Source organism: Vanellus vanellus (assembly GCF_965231255.1).
Source record: "Vanellus vanellus genome assembly, chromosome: 9".
Classification (NCBI taxonomy): domain Eukaryota; kingdom Metazoa; phylum Chordata; class Aves; order Charadriiformes; family Charadriidae; genus Vanellus; species Vanellus vanellus.
The window spans coordinates 2,940,585-2,964,309 of NC_138914.1; the positions used below are offsets into that span (position 1 = coordinate 2,940,585).

The following is a 23,725-nucleotide window of genomic DNA, read 5'->3' on the forward strand; positions in this document are numbered from 1 at the left end:
TTCATTTGGGCTATTACAAAACCAGGGAATAGCAGGGGAAGCCAAACCCGTTTCAATTATAGGAGATTTGGTTTGTTTTTTTTGAAGGGAGGGTGGGGAGGAGTTGCGGGATGTAAATACACAGCCCACTGGATGTTGTAACAGAGATGCCATGGTACGGTCCTGCACATCTGTACACGCTACTGCCGTGATTCTGGCCGGTGTCAGGAGTTAAAACAAGACCACTTCTAGAAGTACTCACGGGTTCTCCAGGCTCATTTCCACCTAGAATCCTAAATCCAAAACCGGTTTCCTTTCTCCATAGAAAGATATCCTGTTCTTGGTAATCTGGAACTGAAAGGAAAGAAGGAAAACTATGATTTTTAATCAAAACCCCACACCTTTATACCCAAACCAGTACTACTCTGATGCATGTGTAGAGGGATCTGCTGCCCAGTTTTACCCTTTAAGTGAAGCATTCTTGAATTTTTAGACATAATTAAGAACACTTATAGGTTTAAATACTAAAGGATTATTATTTAAATCGCTACTAAAAACTATGCGGTGGCTTCTACTTTCTAGGTGTCTAACTGTGACTTGCCATTTGTTGATCACGATAGCATTCCCTTCCATCAATATTAGCATCATTACCCGGTGCAATAGCCTCTTCCAAATCATCAATAAATAAACGTGGACAACAGAATCGCTCTGCCAGAAACAATACAGCTGCCTCCTCTTTCATGGGGGACGAAAGAGCCACTCGTTATGACTTCTACTGTTTAATTAACTTTCACAAGCACAGTTTGCTCTATCTGTCTACTGACACTGCTTTAAATAACTACGGGACAGATCCCCAGTTGGTGTAAAACAGAAGGGCTCCACTGAAAGCAAAGCAGCTCTCCTGACTGCTGGTGTACGGGCTCTGTAAAACCACCGAACAGACAAAACCAGCTGGAAACATAAAAAAGCTCCACCTCACCTACTCATTAGTATGGAACACCAGCAAGGTTTTTACAATGAATATTACATACAGAGAAGTACTAACCTTGAAGTGCGGTTGAACAGTAATGTTTTATATTAACTTATTCATGCTTGCTTTCATCCTTTTTTTTTTTTAAAATGCAAAATTAATTGCTAACATTAAATCGTATGGGAAGACAACTTCAGGCTCATTTAATATTTATTGGTTAGTATCTGTAACATTGACTAATTTTGTAATGATCCCCTCCCCAAATTTATAATTAATGCTAAAAAAAGCTGTTCCTTTCCAAATCAGCTGCCTGAAACCGAAGTGTATCATTCAGGAATGTAATTTAAGTAAGTGCATACTCAGACAGGGGATGCAACACGTTTAATGAAACATCATCTAGTTTTCTGTATCTATGAGCAGATAAACTGGTTGTTTTCCATAGACATCAGTGAGTGTCAGACTGGGCCTTAATTGCGTTTTATACTGTCGGTGTCTGTTGCGCAGGGGCTCGGGTCTGGTCAGCTGGTGCTTTTCGGTGATAAGACTTTTTTTTGGTTAGCTCTGATGCTCTCGCTTCAAGGACTCAACAGGTTTAAAACATAATACGAATTCGAGACTGGGGAATACTAAAATTTAAAAGAATAGGTGAGTGCCAAGGCAGAGATGTCTGCTTTGACATTTGCATTCAAACTGGTTTTATATATAATATTTTCACATTTTAATTACTTACGGTTATAAACTAAGCTTAAGACCCGTGCGCGTTACTGTACTGAACTAGAGGGTAATTTTTGTCCAGATACAATTATGGACTAATGAGGCGACGAACACGCTGGAAGCCGGTGTGGTTCATTGGCTGAGGCAGCTCGCCACCATACAGACGTGCGGCGCACCAGCAGAACTTAAGACCATGAATTAATTGGTGTTTGTCACTGCCTTCAGCGAGGGGGAGCGTGAAGAGCAGACACATTCGGAAGCGTCTCTCCAGCACTCCGCAGGCTTTTTTGGCAAAGGCTGGCCCCAACCAATTAATAGCGCGTGTTGGAACTGTCAGAGGCAAAATGGTTTCTGCAGAGAGCTTCAGCGTGGGCCCGTTTCCCCGGCATCTCTCAACACCTTCCCATTTGTCAACCCTCTGGTCTCACTGAACGATGCCTTATGTTCCTGGTTCGGGTACCAGCTAGCCAATTAACGGCCGCTGGGGACAACGGCAAGCCGAGGTGTAATGGCGGTGTCAAACCAAAGCAACGAAACCAGACAAGTCTATACCCAAAGAAGCAATTCATTCACGTAGCGCTCCTTCCGCTGGAAGGATCGCAGCGAGGTGAAACACAGATACAACAAACATACAGACAACACACATTTACACAGCGGGAGTACAAACGGAACAAAACTCCTTTTACCGCTTTTTGCGCCAACTCTGCAGTACGGCGATTCGCTGGCACGGCCCCGAACACCCCATCCACCTCTGTGCTTCCATACAGCCGAGGTGGGACCCCCTGAGGCTCTCCGTACTGGAGAATTACTTTGGGTTCTCCATTATTCGGCAGCGCTTCAGAGGAGCCACTTTCCTTATTTAAAGGGAAAATTTCACGGTGGTGCTGAAACTTTGTTGAAAACGAATGCCAAATGGCCTCCAGGAGTCATTCACTGCATCTCTGCCGCTTGACCTGATCTCAAGCATGTCTGACTCTGTCTGAGAAAAACACGTCCGTAGTCCAAATGGCTCAAACTCGCCGGTCTGCTCGTCCTGGATTAAACCAGACCCTTTGGAGAGCATCGCAAAAGTGGTAAGAAGAGTTCTGCTGGGGCCGCGAGGAGGAATGGAAGGAGAGGCGAGTGCCACAGCCCCGTTGACGAGCCATGCGGGCAAACTCCCGAACGAAACAGGAACATGATCCCCCCGGCCCCGCCACCGCCTAGGAAACCCGCCGCTAGCCAGTACACAGTAAAACAAGTACTTTGCACCTTCGTGGCTAACCTTGGGGTACGGCCCTGCCAGCCTCCCTTGGTGATGAAGAGCCCCCCGCCACAGAGCAGCAATGACACCAGAACAAGACATCACAAGACACAGATACATTCTCGGCACAGTCTTACATTCTCCAAAACTCGTGGAATTGATTTCTCTCTCTCTCTCACCCTTGCTCAGTCCAGTTGCAGGCGAAGGTGACATAGCTGTAATATTAATTTTACAATTTTGCAAAGCTTAATGTATCTGCTTTCTTGTTAGTTCATGTAATTAATTTTGACTGTATGGGTCATGTTAGGCTTTCATGCATAAATTGCTAAGGTTATAGCTACTGAGGATTACGACACACTAACTTCCACATCTATTTGCACATGCCTCTGTACATGTGCCTATATAATACACATACACATATGAATTCATACATTTATGCACATGCATGCAGGTATATTTGAAGAATTCTTTTTTCTCCTCAGAGGAAGAATCTTTTTGAGAAGACATTAAAAATACTTTTCTACAAAAAAAAAAAATCCACCGTCATGACACAGTTAGTTTTCCAAATGGAAATATCTTTTTCTAATGTTAAAAGAGATTCTAAATACATAGTGATGAACGCTGAACCCAGTCCTTAATTAGAGGCCATCGTAATCAAACTTTCCTATACAAACTTTAACAATTATCTTACGTGTTATATATATAAAATAATTCCCCAGTGTGATATCAGTTTCAACAAAAGCTGGATAAAAAAATAACCGGTATGAGTTTGCTTTAGTGACTAGCTCGTCTGAGGCAGCAGCACTTTCAGTGACTCACAGCTCGGCAAAGCACAAAAGTTTTAAGGCCCAGATTCAGCAGAGTATATACGGACAAGTCTGAAATTAAGAGTGAACAGTCTCACTGAAGCTGATGGGGAGTTTCAGTGTTGAAAAGTCCTGTGGTTTAGCCACAAACCTCATGAGGTTCCGTATTTGCAGGAAAGCCCTGTATTCGAAACTATCCCACTGCAGGAGAATTCCAGTTTTTCTGTCTTTTCCTTTTAACCAACCCTTCTGGCGGCCCGGAAAGCTTTGAAAAGATGGCTCCGGCATGTTCTCGACAAGATGACCGAGTTCTGCCACCGAGGTTTGGGGAAGGCGCGATGCCTTGACTGAGCCAGGGACCAGGCTGGTGCCGGACCAGCACCAGCAACGTCTGCCCCCACCCAACTCCCTCAACAGCTCAGCAGCCTCTGCCGCGCACCCAACGTGCCCCAAGTCCTACGCTCTTTCTTAGCAGGACATTCTCTAAGGGCGTGGGGGCACCTGTGCGCCCAAGCGTATGACTGCAACTGTTTGTCTCCTATTAATATAATAAAAGGACATAACCCCACCATGGGGCTTCTACTAACCGTCATCTTTAACGTCAGCCTGATCAGAAGGCGGCTGCAATTTCCTGAGAGTATTTTTCTTTTCTTTTAGGGAGAAAGCATCTAATGTTTGGTATCGTTGTGCAAATATTTTTAATTCGGTGTAATTGCCGGTGAGTGAACGCTACAGGCTGGGGGTCAAGACTTGTTTGTATTGTTGTAATTAGATTTGGGGAGAGAAAACCCTGCCGAATAAATTATGTGACTGAAAATAAAATTCAAATATTAACGATAACTTAGAATATTTTAAAACCTTTAAAAATTATCTATCGTGTTCTGCTTTACTTTTAATTAAACGCTTAAGCCCTTCAAAGGGATTCATTAACACATCTGCAATTCAGATTAATTCATTTTGTCACTGCTGTTTTGACAGATGGCCATATGTAGGATAGGGTATTTTGCAAAGCAATCAGGCCACATGAGAAAAATTTGACAACAGATTGCGTTAATCTTTAAGGAAGTTTAATAATACATTGAAAAATAAAAAGCATACTATAAAAATAAATTCTCAATAAAACAGTGCGAGATTTCAGAATTGCAGTTCTCTGATAAACTATTCAATTGCTGTTTCTCCCACTGAGCGCTCTTCACGTATGCCATTCCGGGATCTTGGAACCGCTTCAGTGCTTAAACCTTAAGGGTTTGTCCTTCTCTCTGATTCATGTACACAACTCCCACCAGCAGCGATGAGTTACCCGTAAAAAGGAGCTCAGGCAGCTAAAACTTAGCACCAGAAAAGAGCGCATTTGCTGTCGCCACCAAACGATCTGGTTTCAGGCCCACTTAACACAAAGCCGGCTATTCTCAAAAGTCTTAATCCAGCAAAGAGTTGCGACTCTGGGCCAGATTGCAGCAGAGCGTTCGAGCTCAGCCTTCGCCTGAAAGCGTCCGAGTCCCTTCGGGTTTACAGCTTGAAAATAAGCTTCCTTGGACTGGAGCCCAAGCTCTCCGCACCGTGCAGGCCTGATCCCCCCACCCAGGGGGGCTGCACGTGAAGGAACTTTAGCCCGTGTTTGTTGAATAAAGTTGCAGGTCTCATCTGCTGCCACTCAACAGACACAGTTATGGAGCTATTGCTGAACTTTGCATTATCAATTCTAGCTGAATCTTTCTTTCTTTTTTTTTTTTTTTTTTCTTCCCCTAAACTGTGGTTCTCCTCTGCAGAATCAGAGTACCTCCTGATATTAAGATGCATTGGGTAAATCAAAAAAATACATGTTTTTACGTAATTATGGGTTATCTGGTGCTTTTGAATCAAATTCTGCTCTATCGATGGCTTCAGTGAGACGCATCACTTAAGTCAAATATAGCCTTTTTTTTACAAAATACTGATCCAAAGAACACTCAAAGAAACGAATAATGCATTTGACTAATTCTGAAAAATTAAAATGTTGCCTGTGTGCTTTCTGTGTCTACATTATTAACGGTAATAACAGTGGGATGCACTCCCAGTGAAAAGGCAGTAGGTGGTCATTATAGATTCAGTACTTCTTAGAAACATCCTGGAGAAGATGTATTCATATATTGAATGAAACCTCTTTATATTATTATTTTTAGATGAGAAAAAAATCTGTCTGGGTTGGGGCTAATGAATTCATCTTTTTGTGTCAACTGCACTTGAAAAATTGCACTGTGTTCTCTTTATGCTCAACAATTTCACAAATGGGACGAAATAAAACACTGAAGATGATCTAATGCTCTAAAAAACTGTCTTTTTTAACTTCCTCACATACTTCAACACAAAGGGTTGTTGCTGTTTCTCAGTCCAGTTGTGGAGGGTTCAAAACCCTGCCTCTCAAAAGAACACTTTATAATCCTTGTCAGGTTTGTGAAAATTTAAGGCCACCAATCCGCAGAGAGCAAGGCCCGGACTGGGCAGCCGGAAGAACTGGAAGAGCTGAGCTGGGGCTCCCCGGGCAGCGGGGACTTCTGGGACCCAGCAAAAGCCCCAGTTACAGGATGCATCAGCCGATCCCACCACTGGCGCCAGGGTGGCATCCTCCTGCTCTGCATGAGGTATGCATTCAATTCTGCTCCCGTCTTCATCAGCAGGATGCAGAGAGAGTCACACCGAGCACCCAAAGCCACGGATCTCACGGGAGAGAAGATGCCAACCTCGGTCCCAAAGCCAAAGGGCATGGCTGCTCGAGCAAAGACGAAAGCAATGGTGTGACTGTACCACCACCAGCCAAAGGAGGCACTGGAGTTAAACCGAACTGCCGCTGGGTAAAACACAAAGAACAGCACACGTGGAGCAGAGAGACAGCGAAACCGGAGGCCCAGGGAACGGTTTCTCCCATCCTGCAGTCTGTGGTGCTCCGTGACAGCAGAGCTCCCTATGAGCGGTCCGAGAGCCACACAGCCAGTGCCTGGGCAACACTGGGAAGTGAGTCTCAAAGGGATGATTCACGTCCATAACAGAGCAGCCACCCATTACCTACTTTTCAAGCAGACCAAACACAGGGAAAGAAACATCATGGCTCACCCCAAGCTCCCAGGGCAGAAGAGGCGCCGGGTTTCAGCTGTGAACCACAGTCTCCATTTACGAGACTGGTGAGAGGGATGAAAGGTGAGGGAAGGAGGAGCTGACACTGACTTCCAAATAAAATCCCCAGTCACACTTTGGGAGCAGACTGCGACAGGAGACAGAGCATGTCGGACTGACTTTTTCACTTAGACTATACTTTTCCTGTTTTTCTTCACCTTTCATCAGGAGCAGCAGAGCCACGTCAGTAGGTGAGACTGCAGGTTAATCCCCAAGGAACGTTTCACTCCACCTCAGGGTCGGAAATTCACAGGCTCCTGGACACTTCTAGTTGCACATGCTCACAAGGAGCCACGACCATATCACCCTTCTGCCATTCTCCAAAACCCCTCTATCTATGAAACCAAGAAATCTCAGAAAACACCTTCCTGGGAAGGAAATGGCAACGGGACGAAAAGGTGGTAGAAAAGCACTGACGTTCAAACAGGTAAGTCTCATCTGGGAGAAGAGGCAGGAGATAAGGATCGAAGCAATGGAAGAGGATCAACCCCGCTACAGAGATGCTGGGCCCCGGAAGGGTGAGACGGGCAATCACAGAATGGTCAGGGTTGGAAGGGACCTCTGGAAGCTGAAGGGGTGCAGCAGATCCCAGTCTAGCAAAAGGACCAAGCAGAGAGGATTGCGGCACAGGGAGAGATGGGGGGGGGGGGGGAACCAGCAGGTCAAGAGACAGCGAGAAGGCCTCTGGACAGGCTCTAATCGCAGACACGGATAAAACCTCTGCGAGATACCTGCAGCCATCGAGGAAAGAGAGAGGATTTAGCACGTGGTGTTGGAGGTGGACACAGGAGCACGACTGCCTGCCTGCCCGCTTCAGCATTTCTCCAGCTCAGCCTCGGGTTTCATCAGGAAAGGCAGGCAGGAGTTCAGGCTGCTAAAGCCGATACTGATGACTAATTAGGACGAGTTAAACAGTTAATTAGAAATTAGCTAAGCAGCTGCAGGGGGTCAGAGGCAATGCCAGCACAGTGCCTAGGGAACCACGTGAGCCGAGCGGGGGTAACGCCGGTGCCACGGGACAGCCTCCGCCTCGTCCGTCCGGGCAGGAGAAGGAGGAGCTCTGTGGGCGGAAGAGTCCCCGTCCCTCAGCTCTTGCCCCTTTCTCCTATTTCAATGAGATGCACGTGCAAGTTCCGTCTCTGCATTTCTCCGTCTATCGGCATGACCTGTCCCGAGAGCCCGCAGGGTCGGAACGCCTAATCCCCGGGAAGGGGAGGGGAGGGGCGGGAAGGAGCGCACAGAAGCTGAGACACCTACAAACTGCATTGCTGAGACATTCAATCCGAAGAGATGCGTCTTCAGCCAAGAAACTGTGACTCACGATTTAATTTTTCCAGGACATAAGATCTTGAAGTGATTCATTTGGTCAGAAAAAAAACCAGCCCTACCATCTTTCATTCTGAGGTAATGTTCATTTCATACTGGTTTTACCCATTTCCAGTTAGCACAATAAAGTCAAACTCCAGGTGATACTCTTACAACGCCGAGACTTTGCAGCTCCCTTTTCTGTAACTAAAGTAAGTATTGCTTTTGAAAATGAACCGAAGAATACTCTAACTCTTTCTTTAAGAAGCTTTTACAGATTCGATCATCTTCAGCAGCGCAATGAAAGCAAAGCCGGCGCGTTTATTATTGTTTGCTGAGAAGAAACTGATTGAAACCATATTTATAGTCTTGGAGCAGAGTCAAAGCCCTGCAGAACTATTAGCCAAGTGTGCAGATTATTAATTGCCGTAAAAGCCACTTGCAATATGCATTTGATATCTGTATTGTTAAAGTGTCCACTCTGGTCAAAGTAAAATGGCTCAGCTGGATTTTTCCCTCCCCAGAGTGAGACTGGAAAGCATCTGATACGAATTGCAGCAAACTGGATACTTCCCTTCCTTACTGAAATTCCTACGCATATCAAACAACGAGTCTTAACCTCAGAAAAGAGTTTAGGATCTGTATAACAAACCTGGAAATTCTCCTTCAGCCTAATTTAAAAGCAAAATAAAGAAAAGAGGGGGAAAGACGGTCTTTAATTTTAAAGGGATTTTTTTTTTGTATTAAGCTTTGGTCTAAGTCCCCTTCCCTAGAGATGATCTAAACTCACGCCTCAACAGAGAGGAAACTGCACCTTTATCAAGCAGATATCGACAGACACCAAATCAACAAACTGAAGCCTTACATTTGCAACACAAAATTTAAAAGAAGATTCAGTTCTTCGCAAAGAAAATATACAGAGAGCGGCTGCCAGAGCCGTAGCCTTAGCAACCACACCTGCTTCATACTCACGTCGGCTTTCATACATGCTCCTGGACTGGGCCCAGATTTTGAATGGATCTGGCTTTTTCTGCCCAGAAGTGTCCGGTTGATCCGCAGCCGGCGCCTCCGCGGCGGTGTAATCCGGCAGCACCTGCGTGCTGTGAACGGGGGAAGCGGTGTGCCCGCTGCGGTGGCTGGAGACGCTATGCTGAGAACTGTTTTGGCTGTCTTTCCTTTCAAGTGGTTGCTGGAAGGACGAAAGCGAGTGGAAAGAGAGAGAACAGACGGTTATTGGTCTTTGAGTGGGTGTTTTCCATCAATTTTTCTCTCTTCTTTGATCAGGGCTTCTGCATGCACACAAGTAAATATATAAATCACAGTTTTGCTGCCACCAGTTAATTTAACTGGGTACAGTTAAATTCCCCGATGACAGATTTTGATAGGCAGACTGACAGAAAGAGATATGCAAACCAAAGTCATTTATCATAAAAAAATACGCGGTTCTCCATCTCGCACATAAAAAAAAAATCTAAATCCCATTATAGGTCACTAGTTTCAGTGCACTTATTTTTTCCTACATTAAGGCAGAAAAACTCAACATCCCTCTACTCAGGTAACATTAAGGGCTAACTTGAGCCTGCAAGAAAAAGGAGAAAGTACCAAATTGCACTGTGAAAACTTAAACAGTCCCTCCGAAGGAGATGCAAGTACAGCCCTTACTACAGAAGATCATCTCTCCTCTGCAGCTCTCGCAACCCCCACGTCACAAGTCGGTGGCCAACAGAGGACCGCTTTCACGTCTCTGCTCCCCAGAGCATCCGCAGGACTACAGCGGACCTTCACAAACGTGACAATGTCTATTTGCAGTTTGATTTCCTTGTTTTAATTCAGCATATTAAACCAGGAAAAAATACGTCCGCCTAAATTCAAGGCTTATTCAAAAGCAGTGTGTCGAGAGCTCTGTCTGCTCGGTGTTTAGCTAAGCAGGGTACACAATTCTTAACTCAAATTCACAACGGTGGGCTCAAATGAAGCACAACTCACATTTGCACTGCCGGGATTTGTACTACTCAATATGCAGCAAAAATCCTCCCTCAACAAGAGCTCCCCGAACTGTACAGCAAATGCTTTTTAATGCTCTTTGGAGATGACCTTGGGTTGGCATCAAGGTTGAGTCCAATCCCCCACCTGCTCCAGCACAGGGAACTGGCACGTTCCCGAGGCGGCTGTGACGCAGAGGGCAGCCGGAAAAACAGCATCCGACAAGTGCTTTTTACAACATCCCCAATTTCCCGGCTAAAAAGGGTGAGCCACTCCTACCAAGAAACTGCAGATGAAAATTTAAAGCCTCCTGCTGGCAGGGGGTACCCGAAAACTTTGCCACAGGAGTTGCTGGCTGTCAGGGACTTCTCCATGGAAACCCAAGCAGGGGGAGGGAGAAAAGCCAGTGGAGAACCCAGAGCAGATCAGCGCGGGGGGCTGTAGCGCACACAGGTCTGGGGACCCCCCCCCCCCTTCCTCTGAAGGCGAAACCCCAGGCGACCAACGCTCCATCATAGCAGGGCGGAGTTAATTACAGAGGAGAAAGTCACCCTACGAAAGTGCTCTCTTTTTGAGTCTTAACAATTATCTTTTCTGGGGTTTTTCTCGTTACACATATTTTTAGGTTTACACTGCAAAAAACCCCAGCTCCGACAGCCCAAATGACTGTGACCTCGCAGCCTCACATTCCAGTTATCATTCAAAAAAGTGCTGGTAGTGGATCGACATCTCCATCGACTAGAACGTGAAATTGCCTTTGTCCTTTGAAGCAATTTTGAACAAAGCATACCTGCTGTGATTACTCATCTGCAGACTTTCAAATACAAATATCTGAGCCAATTTCAAACATTTTTAGCTTCTTAAGTGGTAAAAGAAGCTAATTCACATCAGCCCTTCAGTTTTTAAATGAAGCAGTTTTAAAACATCTATGCTATGGATAATCACTCCTTTGTAACGCAAAAATAATAATAAAAAAAAAAAAAACCAAAAAGAAAAAAACCAAACTACTTCACAACTCTCAGTCCAGCCATCTGGATTGTTTTGTTTGTTTGGCTAAACTACTAAAATAACTACAAGCATCCTGTGAAACTTCAGGCCAATCTCACTGGAAATAGCTGGTTTACAGAAGCTGGGGAACAGGGACTAAAATGTGAAGTTTTATTCAGCCATTGGGGAAACGTTGAGAACTCTCTGCAAACTGTCTGATTTAAAAAGAAACAAAGTTTGAACTTTAAAAAGCGCTCTCACTTTACGGTATGTAAGTTCTAAATATTGAACAAACGCTGAATTCTGTTCCGTGTTTGGGTTGCAAACGGAAGCGTCAGCATATCTCAAGCAAACCCGCCTCTAATTAAACCGGAGTTGCAATTGCAAATGCACAGACATTTTGCAAGAAATAGCAGAAAACTTCTTCAGAGGGACAGTCGCTTTTCCAAATAACAACGCCTTCAAAAAGCCTGGAACATCTCTATTTTGGAGTTGAAGAGGGGAACACAGAAAGGGGAACGCAGCCACGGAAATAATGAATATATGTAATTAAATTAACTCAAGACAATATTAATTGACTTTCACGTCGCCAGATGAGGCCAAAAAGGTTTGGGGCCAAACTGTTCACGCGCTGTAGCAGCTTCAGGGCCAGATGAGCGCAGGGCTGTTTGGTGACAGACCGCTGCAGAGCCGACGGTTCAGGGCTCACCCGGAGATGCCGATCACGTTTTTCAGCGCGAAGTACAGCGGATCAGCCGAATCGCGTTGACTTCTGACAGTAGCTACAGGAGCACGGGGCGCTGAACTCCCCAAGTCAGGAAGAGCACCCCCGACCCTCCAGAGTCTGTGGTCTTCTCCAGAGATGTTGGTAAGCATGAATAGCTGGCCGGAAAGGCTCTTGACCAAAAGCGGCTAGAAATCAAGCCTACGGCGACTCCACCGAGTCCATTTAGGCAGAGTGCACACTTAAATACGGGTGATGGGAAAACACAATCACCTCGGTACTATGTTACAGCCATGACCAAATAGATAAGTGGAAGTTGGGAGGTTCTCGTGCCCTACCCAAACCTCAGGTCTGAGATGCACAGCCTGTGCCAGCTTCCCTACACCCTCGCTGAAACTTCGTGGTGCTCATCCTGCAAAACATAAGATGAAGAAGATGTACCAGTGGGAAGAAAGTCTTTCCTGGCTGCTGTTTCCCCGCCGGCTGAGGGCAACGGGCACGTCAGGGCGCCTCGGATTTCTCAGTGCGTCTGTGGGGGCAGTTGCTGCAGAAGAGGGGGCAGCAGCGGTCAGGGCTCGGGCACACACACATCAGCCTTCCAGGATTTCTTCCCCCCACTGTGCAATCCCCTTTTCAGCCACAGGCACTCCATTTGCCGGTCTGAAAGGCAGCTTCTCCCTCAGCAGCGAGGCTGAGTGAGCCCACACTGAGCACTACAACGTCCTCTGATTACGGGGAGGGAAGAAAACGGCAAAGGCGACGTGAGCTGGGGGAGCTTGAAGCTGTTGTGCTTCAGAAGCAGACGGGAGGAAAACTGCTTGCAAAAGCCTCCGAGTGCCTGGAAGATGCTCCAGATACCCCCACAGCAGAGACCAGCGTGTCATTCCCGCTAAATGAAGGAGTAATTAGATGTTACTTTGTACAGTGACTGCTAAAACAACCGCGGCCCATGACACAGCTGAGAGGTGGCTGCAGGCAGAGATGGGACACTAATTATTAGCAGCAGTTGTGTATGTCCGTGTCAGGGAGAGAGAAACCCGCGGCAGAAGAGGCGATGGTGGCAGGGAGCACGAACGGACACCAAAGCTTTTTGGCATGGGATCCTCCAGGCATAAGACTGCAAGAGGGAAGAACTGCTGTGGTTTCCTCCCACCGCTTTCCGAGGTGGGGTGAAAAAAAAATGGTCTCTGAACGAAGAGGGATGTGCTGTACAAACACGCATGCTGCGGAACCAATTTCTCCTCCGGACAAATGCAGGACATCAGCAGAGCCCCAAGCGCTGCCTATCCACCCGAAATACGGGGCAAGTCTCTCGTCAGGGACAGGCTGCACACAGGAATTGCATTTTTGGCCACAATTCAGCTACGCTGACAATGTATTTATTTACACCCAAAAGAAAAATCGGATTTTGGGGAGAGCTTAGCACTTTCTTCCCCCCGCAGCGATCCTGTCTTCTGATGATCTAGCTGCAGATTTTGCGCTCTAGAGCATTTTGGAGAAGCTGGTCCTGGCAGCGACAGCAAACCGAGCTGGAAATGGGAATCTTTGCCCCCTTGTGGACTATTTTGATGCAAGCAACAAGGAAGAAAAAAAAAAAAAAAGAAGAAAAAAAAAAGTTTGTTTTCATCCATGTTATACCAGGATAATTGCAGGAGAAATTGGTATACTAGAGACCTTGCACACCAAAAATGTATATTCCCAGACGGTCAATACAAAAATATTACCCATTTTCATCTAAAGAAGAGTCAATGGGAAACTGAAAACAAACTAGCAGCACAGAAAGCGCTGAGAGCATGTCCTTGGTGGGGGCTGAGGGGGAAGAAAGGACTTGGAAGTGCCCAGGTCCCACGTACGGCTGCAAACTTTGCTTTTTACTAATTTGGCTCTTTCACCGAGGTCGAAAAACTCTCCTTAAAAACTGAGAAAAAGGGCAAACCTCATTAGAAGTTATACACTGGATGAAAAACACAGCTCAGGAAAACTGAGCTGAAGGCAGAAAAATATCGCCAGACCGTGGCGCAGCCCCCGCACTAACAGACCTCCCCAAGGGGCTAAAACACCTCCTGCCAGCCGGGAGGTATCCAACAGCCTGAAGTCACCCTTTGGGAACAGGGGATTGGGGCTGACAGCTAAAAATAGGGCATGTTTGAGAACGAGACAGCTGTTGGCAGCAAGTCGGGAGCGCGTCCGGGCTTTGGGAAAGCATACGAGGTAATAAGAGAGGACTCGTCACTGCACGGAGCGAAACAGAAGAGGATGGAGACCTGAGCTCGTGTCTTCCCTGATGCAGCAGAAGAAAGAAAGAATGAGCGCAAGCGAAGAATAGGCCAACTGCTCCTGGCCTGCATGTACACATTCCTCTAACTGCAGCTAATTTATTAATCGAGGAATGCTGGGAACCATTCCCCCTGTGTGAAGCAAAGGGAGCTGGGGGTGCAGGACAGCCTGCGGGCGCACAGCTCAGCCGCCAGCACCCACCTTCACCCGCTAGCTGCAAGTGCAGCAAACCATGGCCGGGAAATGCCTGGGCAGGGGGCAGCGAGACGGCATCCCAGCCGGGGAAGGTGCCCGTAGGGCAGGCCCAGCTCTCCCCTGCCAGGACAAGAGCAACTGGGAATCCTTGTTGCCCCGAGAAGCTGTGGTGCCCCATCCCTGGAGGTGCTCAAGGCTGGGTTGGACGGGGCTTGGAGCAACCTGGGCTGGGGGGAGGTGGCCCTGCCCAGGGCAGGGGGGTTGGAACGAGATGATCTTCAATGTCCCTTCCAACCCAAACCATCCAAACCATGATTCATGGCCAGGAAGGTCGGGCTCCCCTCGCCCCGCAGCCGCCCTGCAACTAAACCGAGGAAGGAAGGTGTTTAGCCATACCCCTGCTTTTATGCTTTTGAGCATCGCCTTGGCCGCACGAGCTTTGGCGTTGGTGTAAATCCATCCCAGACAGCCCCGAGGACAGTTTCCTCCTCTGCACAGGGCTGCCCCAAGGCGCTTTGCTCCAGGTTTCCGTGCTCAACTCATGCCGGTGCCCGGGAAGGGAGGAGCGGCTGTGCCGGCTCCGACGCGCTCTGTTTTGCCCCTCCGAGGAGCGGTCGGGCGGTCGGTCACTAAATCTGCTGCACAATGCGGCAGTGTAAAACATCGCTGCTAATTGCCGATGCAAATGATCCGGTATGCAGGCAGGGGGAACAGGCAGCGCCGCTTTTTGTGAATCCTGCGCTTCAGAGGCAACAGCACCGCCTAGGGCCATCCTACAAATCACCGGAGGGACCCTAAAGCAAGATGAGAGGGGTTGGGGAGAGGCGCACGGGGGAATGGCAGCGCTTTCCCAGCAAAAGAGCAAATAACGGGGAGAAATCCGCCGTTGCGGGGCTACACCTGTTTGCAGGCAGTCTCTTTGTTCACCGCGGCGGGATGATCCCGACACGGATTGAGACGCCGCTCAGATTTTCGCGGTGCTTCGCTGCCGACCGGAGAGGTGTCTTGACGCGGCAGCATCCCGCTTCACCTGACGCCGAAGGTGCGTGCGGCCAAGCCGGAGCCTCCACGCTCCGAACCGACCGCGACTCATCCCTCGGGGCGGGTTTAATGCCAGGAGCCGGAGTCCGCACGGCGTGCAGCCGCTCCTGCTCCGGCCGGGGAATAAAGCGCAGGCAGCGAAAAGCAAGGTGCCAGACGCGTATGTATTTTACGCGCTCGCTTCTGTTTTACCGAAGGCTGAAATAATCTCCGCGTCCGACAGGAGCGAGCGTGCGGGGTCCGGCGTGCCGGCCGTCTGCGAGGGAGCGCTCCCCGCGCTTCCGCCGCTCAGCGTTAACGCGAGCTGACACCGGTAGAGGCCTGGGCTCACGTGACTTTAATCAGCGCTGCCCTAAGCCATCAGAATCACGTTAATTATTTCAGGGCTTTCTTTTTTGGATGAACAGAGAACCCTTATTAAAAGCGGGAGCCTCCCGCTCAGCCCCTTCGTCAAGCCCTTGCCCGGGTTCGCGGGGGGAGGTGGGGGGGGGTGGGGGGGCTGTGCCCGGCCGCAGGTCCTGGCACCCACCGGGGACCATCGGGGAAGTTTCGCCCCCTCTTACAACACGGCAAAGACCTCACTCGCTCTGCTTCCCCACAGCTACTGGGGGAGAATGCTGGTTTTCCCCCTTCCTCTCAACAGAGAACCGCAAACTTTCAGGCTTTAAGTATTCCATTTCCTTTAAAAATAAAACATTTCTTTTTGTTGCATACAAATAGCACATTAATTTCTTCCACAATATCACGCACGGAGCTTTAATGGTGCTTTAGAGCGCGGCTTCTGTGCTATTAGCTAAAGTCATCCAGGTAACAGCTTTACATGGAAATAAGATCAGAAGGGACAAGAAAATACCGGTCTGTTTGTTTTTTTTGTTGCGGTGGGGTTTTTTTTTGGTTTGTTTTGTTTTTTTTTTTTTTAAATAAGGGCTCTCACACCTGCAGCACAATCCTGCTCCGTATGAAAATGCCTCCAGAGCAAGCACTCGGGCAGCTAACGGCGTTCCCTGGGAACTGAAATCACGGTCTGTCCATGCTTTGTCTCTCTCGGCAAGGTGCGTGCTTTCCCGGTCTGTTAATAATTCAGCCCCGGGGTACTTGAGAAAACTCCGGGAGTTAATGGAAAAGGTTGGTGCCCACGAGCACCCGACAGGAATCGCTATCTGGCAAGAAGGTGGAGCCTCCCATCTTTCCAAAAGGAAACAATAGCTTTTTTTTTTTTTTTTTTTGGCAAGTTAAACGACAGGGAAGCCCATCTGCCAGGGAAGAGGGTCTGTAAACCCGAGGCTTTATTTGCAAACAAGTCCCCCTTCCGTACTGCATTCCTCTTTCATCTCCCCATGCAGCCGGAGCCGCGCAAGGTAATCACGGCTGCAACAGCGAGACAACTTAAAACAATCGAAACCCACAAAGAAAACAAACCCAACTCATGCCTTTCTCCTTCAAACCAGACAAACACACAAAAATAGTAGCTGAAAAGCGCTTACCGACTTTGGGCTCTTCTTTGGGACCGGCAGTCCTGAAAAATGGCAACAAGGGAAAAACAGACGTTAGCATCTAAACGTTACCTTCCCTGAAAGAAAAATCCCGCGGTGTATCATCCGAAGGTAGCCATCTGCAGAGTTATGTCGGCTTTCCCTCTCGCAGCGGAGTTACCAGTCTGTTCATATCGAATCAAAGCGCAGGGAGAGGGCGAGCGAGCGAGCGAGGGGAGCGGGGAAGCGGCAGCGGGGGGAGAGCTCTCTCTGCATTAGCGATGCTGACTTGCGCCGCAGCAGCCGGGAGGCTGGGAGAGAAACCCACAGCCCTCGGCGCCCGCCGAAACCCAGCGCTCGGGCAGAATCTCAAATGCTCCCCTGGATTAGGGGAGACTTAGCTTACAATTAAGCCCAGGCTATTTCCTTTTGACGCCATCGGCTCGGCGGTTTTATCGGACCAATCGCGGCGGCGCAGGGGGAACAGGTTGATTTTTTTTAAAAAAAAAAAAAAAAAAAAAAAAGTATTCCTCTAGAAATCGATTTTTGAAAGGAAATTGTGCACCGGCTTGAGCCGGGAGGCACGGGCTGGGCAAAGGAAAACAAAAGCATGCGGAGGAGCGAGCTTTTAGCCCTAAAAACGTGAATGTTACTGAGAAAACACGCTTTTTCCTCCCTGTCCATCCTGATCTTTGAAGCCAGAGATTTTATCTGATAGTTATAATTTCAGAGAGCCGAGGCTGGAAAACAGCACCGCCAATGTCCTGACCCTGGGGAAGGGGGGCTTACGCGGGGTTGCGGTCGATGCAAAGGAAGAAACAACGGGGAGAGCACCAGAGAAGGTTTTTTCAAGGACAATTTTGCATTTTGGAGCAGCCTCTTACTCGCTCTGTGATGAGCAAGAGAACTCAAGTGGGATTTCTATCGCCTACTTCTGCATAGAGCCCAATTCCCAGCAGCAAAGGAGACGTTTGTCTGGGGGATCTACCTACAACGCAGGAAAAGCTCTTTCCTGGGCATTTTGCAAATCACCTTAATTCTCCTCCACTGCTGGAGGAGAGGGAACTCCCCATATCTTGCTCTGTGTGACACTCCAGAAAACAAACATAAGCCAAAACACAGATTACACTCCACATTAAGTGCTCAGTAATTCAGATGTTTGAAATCTGCTTTTGTCTTTAGGAAGTGATTTATGTGGCATTTACGCCGCATTACGTTTTCTACTTTATGCATTTTGTTTGTGCTAAACCCCGTGCCCCTGTCTAACTTTTACAGAGCGAATAAAATAAGTGATGCAAGCGAATTACAAATCTGTCGAGGAAGAAGCTCATTTTAAGGTAATTTGGGAGATGTTAGTTCTGAATAGGGAAGGATCCACAATTAAAAATGATAAACGGAGCTCACTTTGCTGCCTGTTCACAGGCGGGGATGCGAACTGTAATGCGCATTTTAAATGGAATATTTTCAGCTTTTGAGGAATATCTGCGCTCTGCACGTCACTCTGATGCGTTCCCAGTCAATAGCTGATACCCCTCCCAGGCACCGATTGATCGAGGGACAATGAAACATCAAAACTGTTGGAACTAAACAATCGAGACCGCAGCTTCATTTCTGCTGACGGTGACGGTGTTTGTATAACACACTTAAAGAGGAAAGCGCTAATAACGTTCACGGCAAGTCACGTTTTTAACAGGCATCATTTATCACAGAGATAAACACACAGACAGAGACTCTCCCTTCTCTCCCTCCCCTTCCACATGCATGCACACATGTTCACTCTCCCTGTCCCAGAGATGCTCCTGCCTATTAAATCAATAGGTAGAAGAGATCCCCGTGCACACACGCCCCCTTAACAGACCAATATGAGCCAGAAAAGGCATTACAGCAATGTAAACGTTCCCCACAAAAAAAATAAAGCTGAGGCGCAGCTGGGCTGTTGGTTCAAATTGTAGCAGAGATCAGGTTATTGCATCACAGGCATTAAATGCTAAAATTTACTACGTATGAAGCACTGAACAAACCTTTCCTTCAAAGTTTGTAATTAATTTTGGCTGTTCCAATCCAAAAGAGGCGGAAAACGGTTGAAAAATAATGGAAAACACATACAAGGCCATTGTTCGTTGGGTCCTTCAGAGGCCGATGAATCTTATAGTGTCACTGCTCTGTGCCAGACTCGGCTGCAGAACAAGCAGTAATTGACTTTTTACCAAAATAAGTGACTGCAGAACACGCTAACAAATGTTGGTAGTTTTTCACGGGACAAGCTTATAGTCAGGGAAATAACCTGCCTGTACACTTTCCTGTAAAAAAATTATTTATTCATCTAATTAGGGTCTCATTTTAAACCCCCAGCTCTTGACACAGCGGGCCAAATGAGCAAACGATAGGTATAATAATTAGTTTTTCCATGCGCAGGCGATGGAATAGATACAGCATTTAACAGCAATGAACACGAAGCGCTTGAATAACCCTCAAATCCCGAGAGCATCACTAGCAAGGAAATGCCGAGCTTTATCGAAAAGCTTCTGGCGTAAACTATTGCCGACACCTAGGAGTTTGGGACGGTGACAACTATGAATTACAACATTTCCCTTTTGAGGACGATAACTGCGTCCCGCCCCTGCCCGGGCCACCGCTCATGCCATGTCTGGCTTGGCACGCTCGTCCTCCCCCCTGCCCTCTTCTCTCCTGAAGAACTCACTGCAAGTTTTCCAGAGGGAAATGGGCCGAGCGTGGACTTAACAGCCACTCTGCACCTCTCTGGTGTTGTCCCGTTTTTTAGCGGTCTGAGTAATGCCACTCACAGCCCTGGCTAAGAGAAGCCAAAGGGCTTCTTGGGGGCAGAAGGCTGCTCTGCCCTCAAATCCAAAACCGGAATGGTAGCGGTTTATATTGACACTGTTTGCAACAGAATTCCTCTGCGATTTAACGCCTGTGCACATCTCGCATTAGTACCTGAAATGCATCTTCTAATTTGGGGGAGTTTTTGGAGGTGCAGATTGGGGACAGTGGAAGAGTCACGCAACCAAAGGGGGCTGTTGTCATCACAGAGTTAACAGTGTTTTAAAACAAACGAGCACATCTGGTAAACAATGTCAATATGACCCGAAACCCCTTGAATGGGCTCATTGTAGCTACTTACTAAATGTGCCTGGAATTAAATTAATTAGAAAACATAAATTACTCGCCTCTAAATAACAATGTAATAAAGCAACTGCTTAATGAAAAATATCAGTGATCAGTGAGCAATCCGCAAGCACAAAAAAAAGGGATCGTAATCAAACTAAATTCACAGGCTCGTCAGCGAGGCAAGAAAGGCTTCATACAAGGTTAGTCAAAAATGAGTCAGATGCAGGCATCTAAATTAAACTAATTATCACAGAGATTATTACATTTATCTTAACAAAAACCTCTCTCTTTTCTCCCCAGTACTCCCTAAAGCTCCACGTACAGCTGGCTGCATCCATCTGCTCAACTACATTTTGTAACATTGGGGAAAAAATGCAAATCGTTAAGCAAGTTTTGTACCATGACTTCAGCACTCTTAACGCCATTACCCATCAGGAGCAGTATTTCTGTTGCGTGACACGGTACTACGTTGTGAGCGATGCGGTCCATGAAGTAAGGCCACAGCCCAGGTTATTGCATATCATTGGGCACGGGTTAATTTTGCGGCCTTGTGGGGTAAAACTTTTGGAGCTGGGTAAGTTCCCCCACCCTCCCTTCGACGTGTATGTTCAGGGAATAACCCATGGCACAAAACCACGACCCCAAGTGTCGCTGTTTCTAACTTACAGTGGTCTTCAATTTTTACCGGAACGTTTTCTCAAATCTTTCGTCTTTATGCAAGTAAAGTAACAAGGAAACACCATGACACACAGGACAGTCTGTTTTGCGGAGCACATGCAGAATGCAGCCTGTGACTACAAATCCACACCATAGCCTGGACCTGACTCTGGCGTGAGCTCAGAAGGTGACAAATGCTCAAGAATTACCTAGATGGACATCAGACACACCTGTGTTTTAGAGGCAGTGGATCAAAAACAATCAAAAAGTTGAGTCTTAAGGTAGACCTATCTCTAGGAACCACAGGAGTCATTCAGTCAACCCATCCCACCAGCTGGGTTATGGGAAGGCTGGTGCGTGTGAACACTTCTCCCTCCACCACAAAAAAAAAAGGTATATATTTCAATGGGATTTCAGCTAAAGTGGGAAGGATTCAGTACAGGTTTGCGCAATCCATCCCTACTACAAAGGCGCTTGAAATTTCTAGAAGCCAGTCTAGAAGCCATCTTATTTATTGCTTACAGTGTCTGTGGCTACTGCAACATATTTCAGTTTTGGGGTGTTTTTGCACATGAAACGAAAGAACAACTGTGTCTAAATTTTCACTTCCCGTGACTGCTTAACACTTCCCATCGGGACACCCAGTGGATCATCCATAGCCAACAGCCAAAAAAGCCGTAGGTGAGCCTCGGCACAAAGGTCACCCACTTGGTTTTGCCGTTACATGGTCTGCAGCTGAGAATGCTCAACAGCTGAAAATTAGCAGGAGATGAATAAAAACACAGGAAAAGAATCATTTGAGGGTGTGTCACAAGGTTAACGTTTACAGAGAAAATGTTCCTGCCTGGGAAAAAAAAAATAATTAATGAGCTTTCTAAATAGTGCTGCTTACACCGTGCTGAATAAAACCCAAAGGCTGTATTGAAGAAAACAGACACTTCGAAAGATGAGGGGTACCCAACCATTTACCTGGCATTGCACATCGATCACTGCTTTCTGTGCGCAAAACAAGGAACTCTAAATAATTAACGCTAATGGCCATTAGCGCTGCCAGGGGAGAGGGGAGGGGAGGTTGGTGGTGACAACGCAATCCCCTTGATTCTCTATAATCCATTGTGGAAGAACTTCTAATAAAGACAAATACTATCTAAAATAAATAGATATAATTTGACGTTTTCCAGACTGGAGAAAGAACAAGAAAACGTACCAGAATAATTTGCCGCAAGAGAGGCAAGCCTGCACACAGGCATGAGGAGAACCGTCGAGAAGACAACCCCTCCCTTGCCCCTGCCCAACTTTTCTGCTCGTCGTGGTGGTTTGCATAACAAGAGTGCCCCTGCACTAGCGAAAAAAAAAAGGAGCTACGCGAAACAAGTTTTAAGCGAGAGAATAATTTACACTGCAGGAATACAGCCCTGCCATAAATCATGTTTGGTAACTACCAAATACAGTGAAAAATGCCACGTTCATAATGCTAATGTTCAATGTTAATGTTAAGAAAGCGATGTTGTCAAGAGACTATCTCGGGCATTATTAACCCACTGGCACTGGCAAAAAAAACCATAATGAGGCATACTATATTATTGCCATTAACAAGAATTTCAGTTCTAGGTGCTCTAAAGATGTTAAATTGTATTAGCCTCAATTACTCATTCTTGGTCAGGATGCTAAACAATGCCTCGGAATTGAAGTCTCGGTCGTGTTTTCAACATCTCAAACCAGAATGGATTTTAGAAGTGACAAAGAAGATATGGGCTAATGAAATACTATTCAATCACAACAAAAATATAAATTTAACTATGTACTAAGATACATATGGAAATGCCAAGACAGTAAGATAATAAAGAGATTGAGAATTAGCGTGACAATTTCCCATCTAACCAATGGATGAAAGCATGTCAGCAGTTTTTATTTTTTAGTTCGGAACTCATTAAATGAAGAGTTTTTCCTAAAGCTCGAGCTGTTGGACTCATATGCTTAGACGAAAATCTCTGTTAATATTTAAACAAACATGTACATAGACATTGAATTTCTGAAACCTCACAAATCTGAGAAGGTAAACGCCAGAACTGGAAAGTAATTAGAATCCCCCCCATGTTCTTTTTACATAAATATGTTTATGTGTGTACACATGAATTACACATATTATTTTTTCATATACCCAAGCGTGCACGTGTGGATACGCATGAAGGCACCGACCCTTTTTCCACAAGCTCACAAAATCCGTGACTTGCAAACGTTATTTCTAGAGCACACCTCACAATTTCTTGGGCGTGCTGCAATTTTGAAGATGTCCTGTCCCGAAGGCCCTCTCCTCAGCTGAGGAGAAACCGTATTTTGCTATTGTCTCCGGATTTACGGAGAAACCGTATTTTGCTATTGTCACATCTGGATTTACCCCGCTCAGTGAGAGTGTTTGTCTTCAGGCTTATCACCGCGCTGTTACAAGGTGTAAATCCACACGCTCAAACCCGCGTGGCTTATGGCAGATTCCCGTATTTCGTATTTGGAGAGCAGCTGGTACAAAGGGGACACCTACAAATAGGGCCCTCTTGGCATTAGTTTGATGTGGCTATTAATAAATAACATCCCTTAATAATAAATTAATATTTATAGAATGCTTCAGCCCTGGGGCTGAAGGCACACATGGCACACTAAGGCAGAAAATCTTCACTAGAGGACAATGGATTTGCAGATGTTTTCAAAAAACATGAATTCACTTGAGTTAAAATACAGTTTTCTATAAAAAAAAAAGATCACTAACTCAATATACCTACAAGTGTGTAACTGTGCATCTCAGAAACTAACCCTTAATGATAAGGATGGAGTCAAACCTCCTGGGGACTGGTGTTCACCGGCCACATGCCTACCAGCGTTACCTCCTGTGTCCCGTAACCACGGGGCCCTCACCTGCCCCAGCGCCCTCAGCCAGCTGTGCTGCCCCCCTGAAGCTCGGCCTCCTCTACCAAATCTGTGCGGTCTACAAACCCCGCCAACTCCTCAAGTCCAACTCATGGCACATTGCAGGTCTTCTGGCACAGAAGACACTGCTTTAGCAAGGTTTTAAAGCTGGTATAGTCCCAATAGATCCCA

General features: G+C 46.7%; 1 protein-coding gene across 1 annotated transcript in view; it reads right to left on the reverse strand.

Annotated features, from left to right (window-relative positions):
- The window catches only part of MAGI1 (membrane associated guanylate kinase, WW and PDZ domain containing 1), a gene marked incomplete at its 5' end in the record, with an annotated part of 96,052 nt that overhangs the window by 21,784 nt on the left and 50,543 nt on the right, over positions 1–23,725 (reverse strand). Inside the window, 3 exons of the mRNA XM_082487900.1 lie at positions 242–333; positions 9,140–9,356; positions 16,859–16,890. Of these exons, the coding sequence (XP_082344026.1) occupies positions 242–333; positions 9,140–9,356; positions 16,859–16,890 (341 nt within the window). The remainder of the gene's footprint in view (positions 1–241; positions 334–9,139; positions 9,357–16,858; positions 16,891–23,725) is intronic.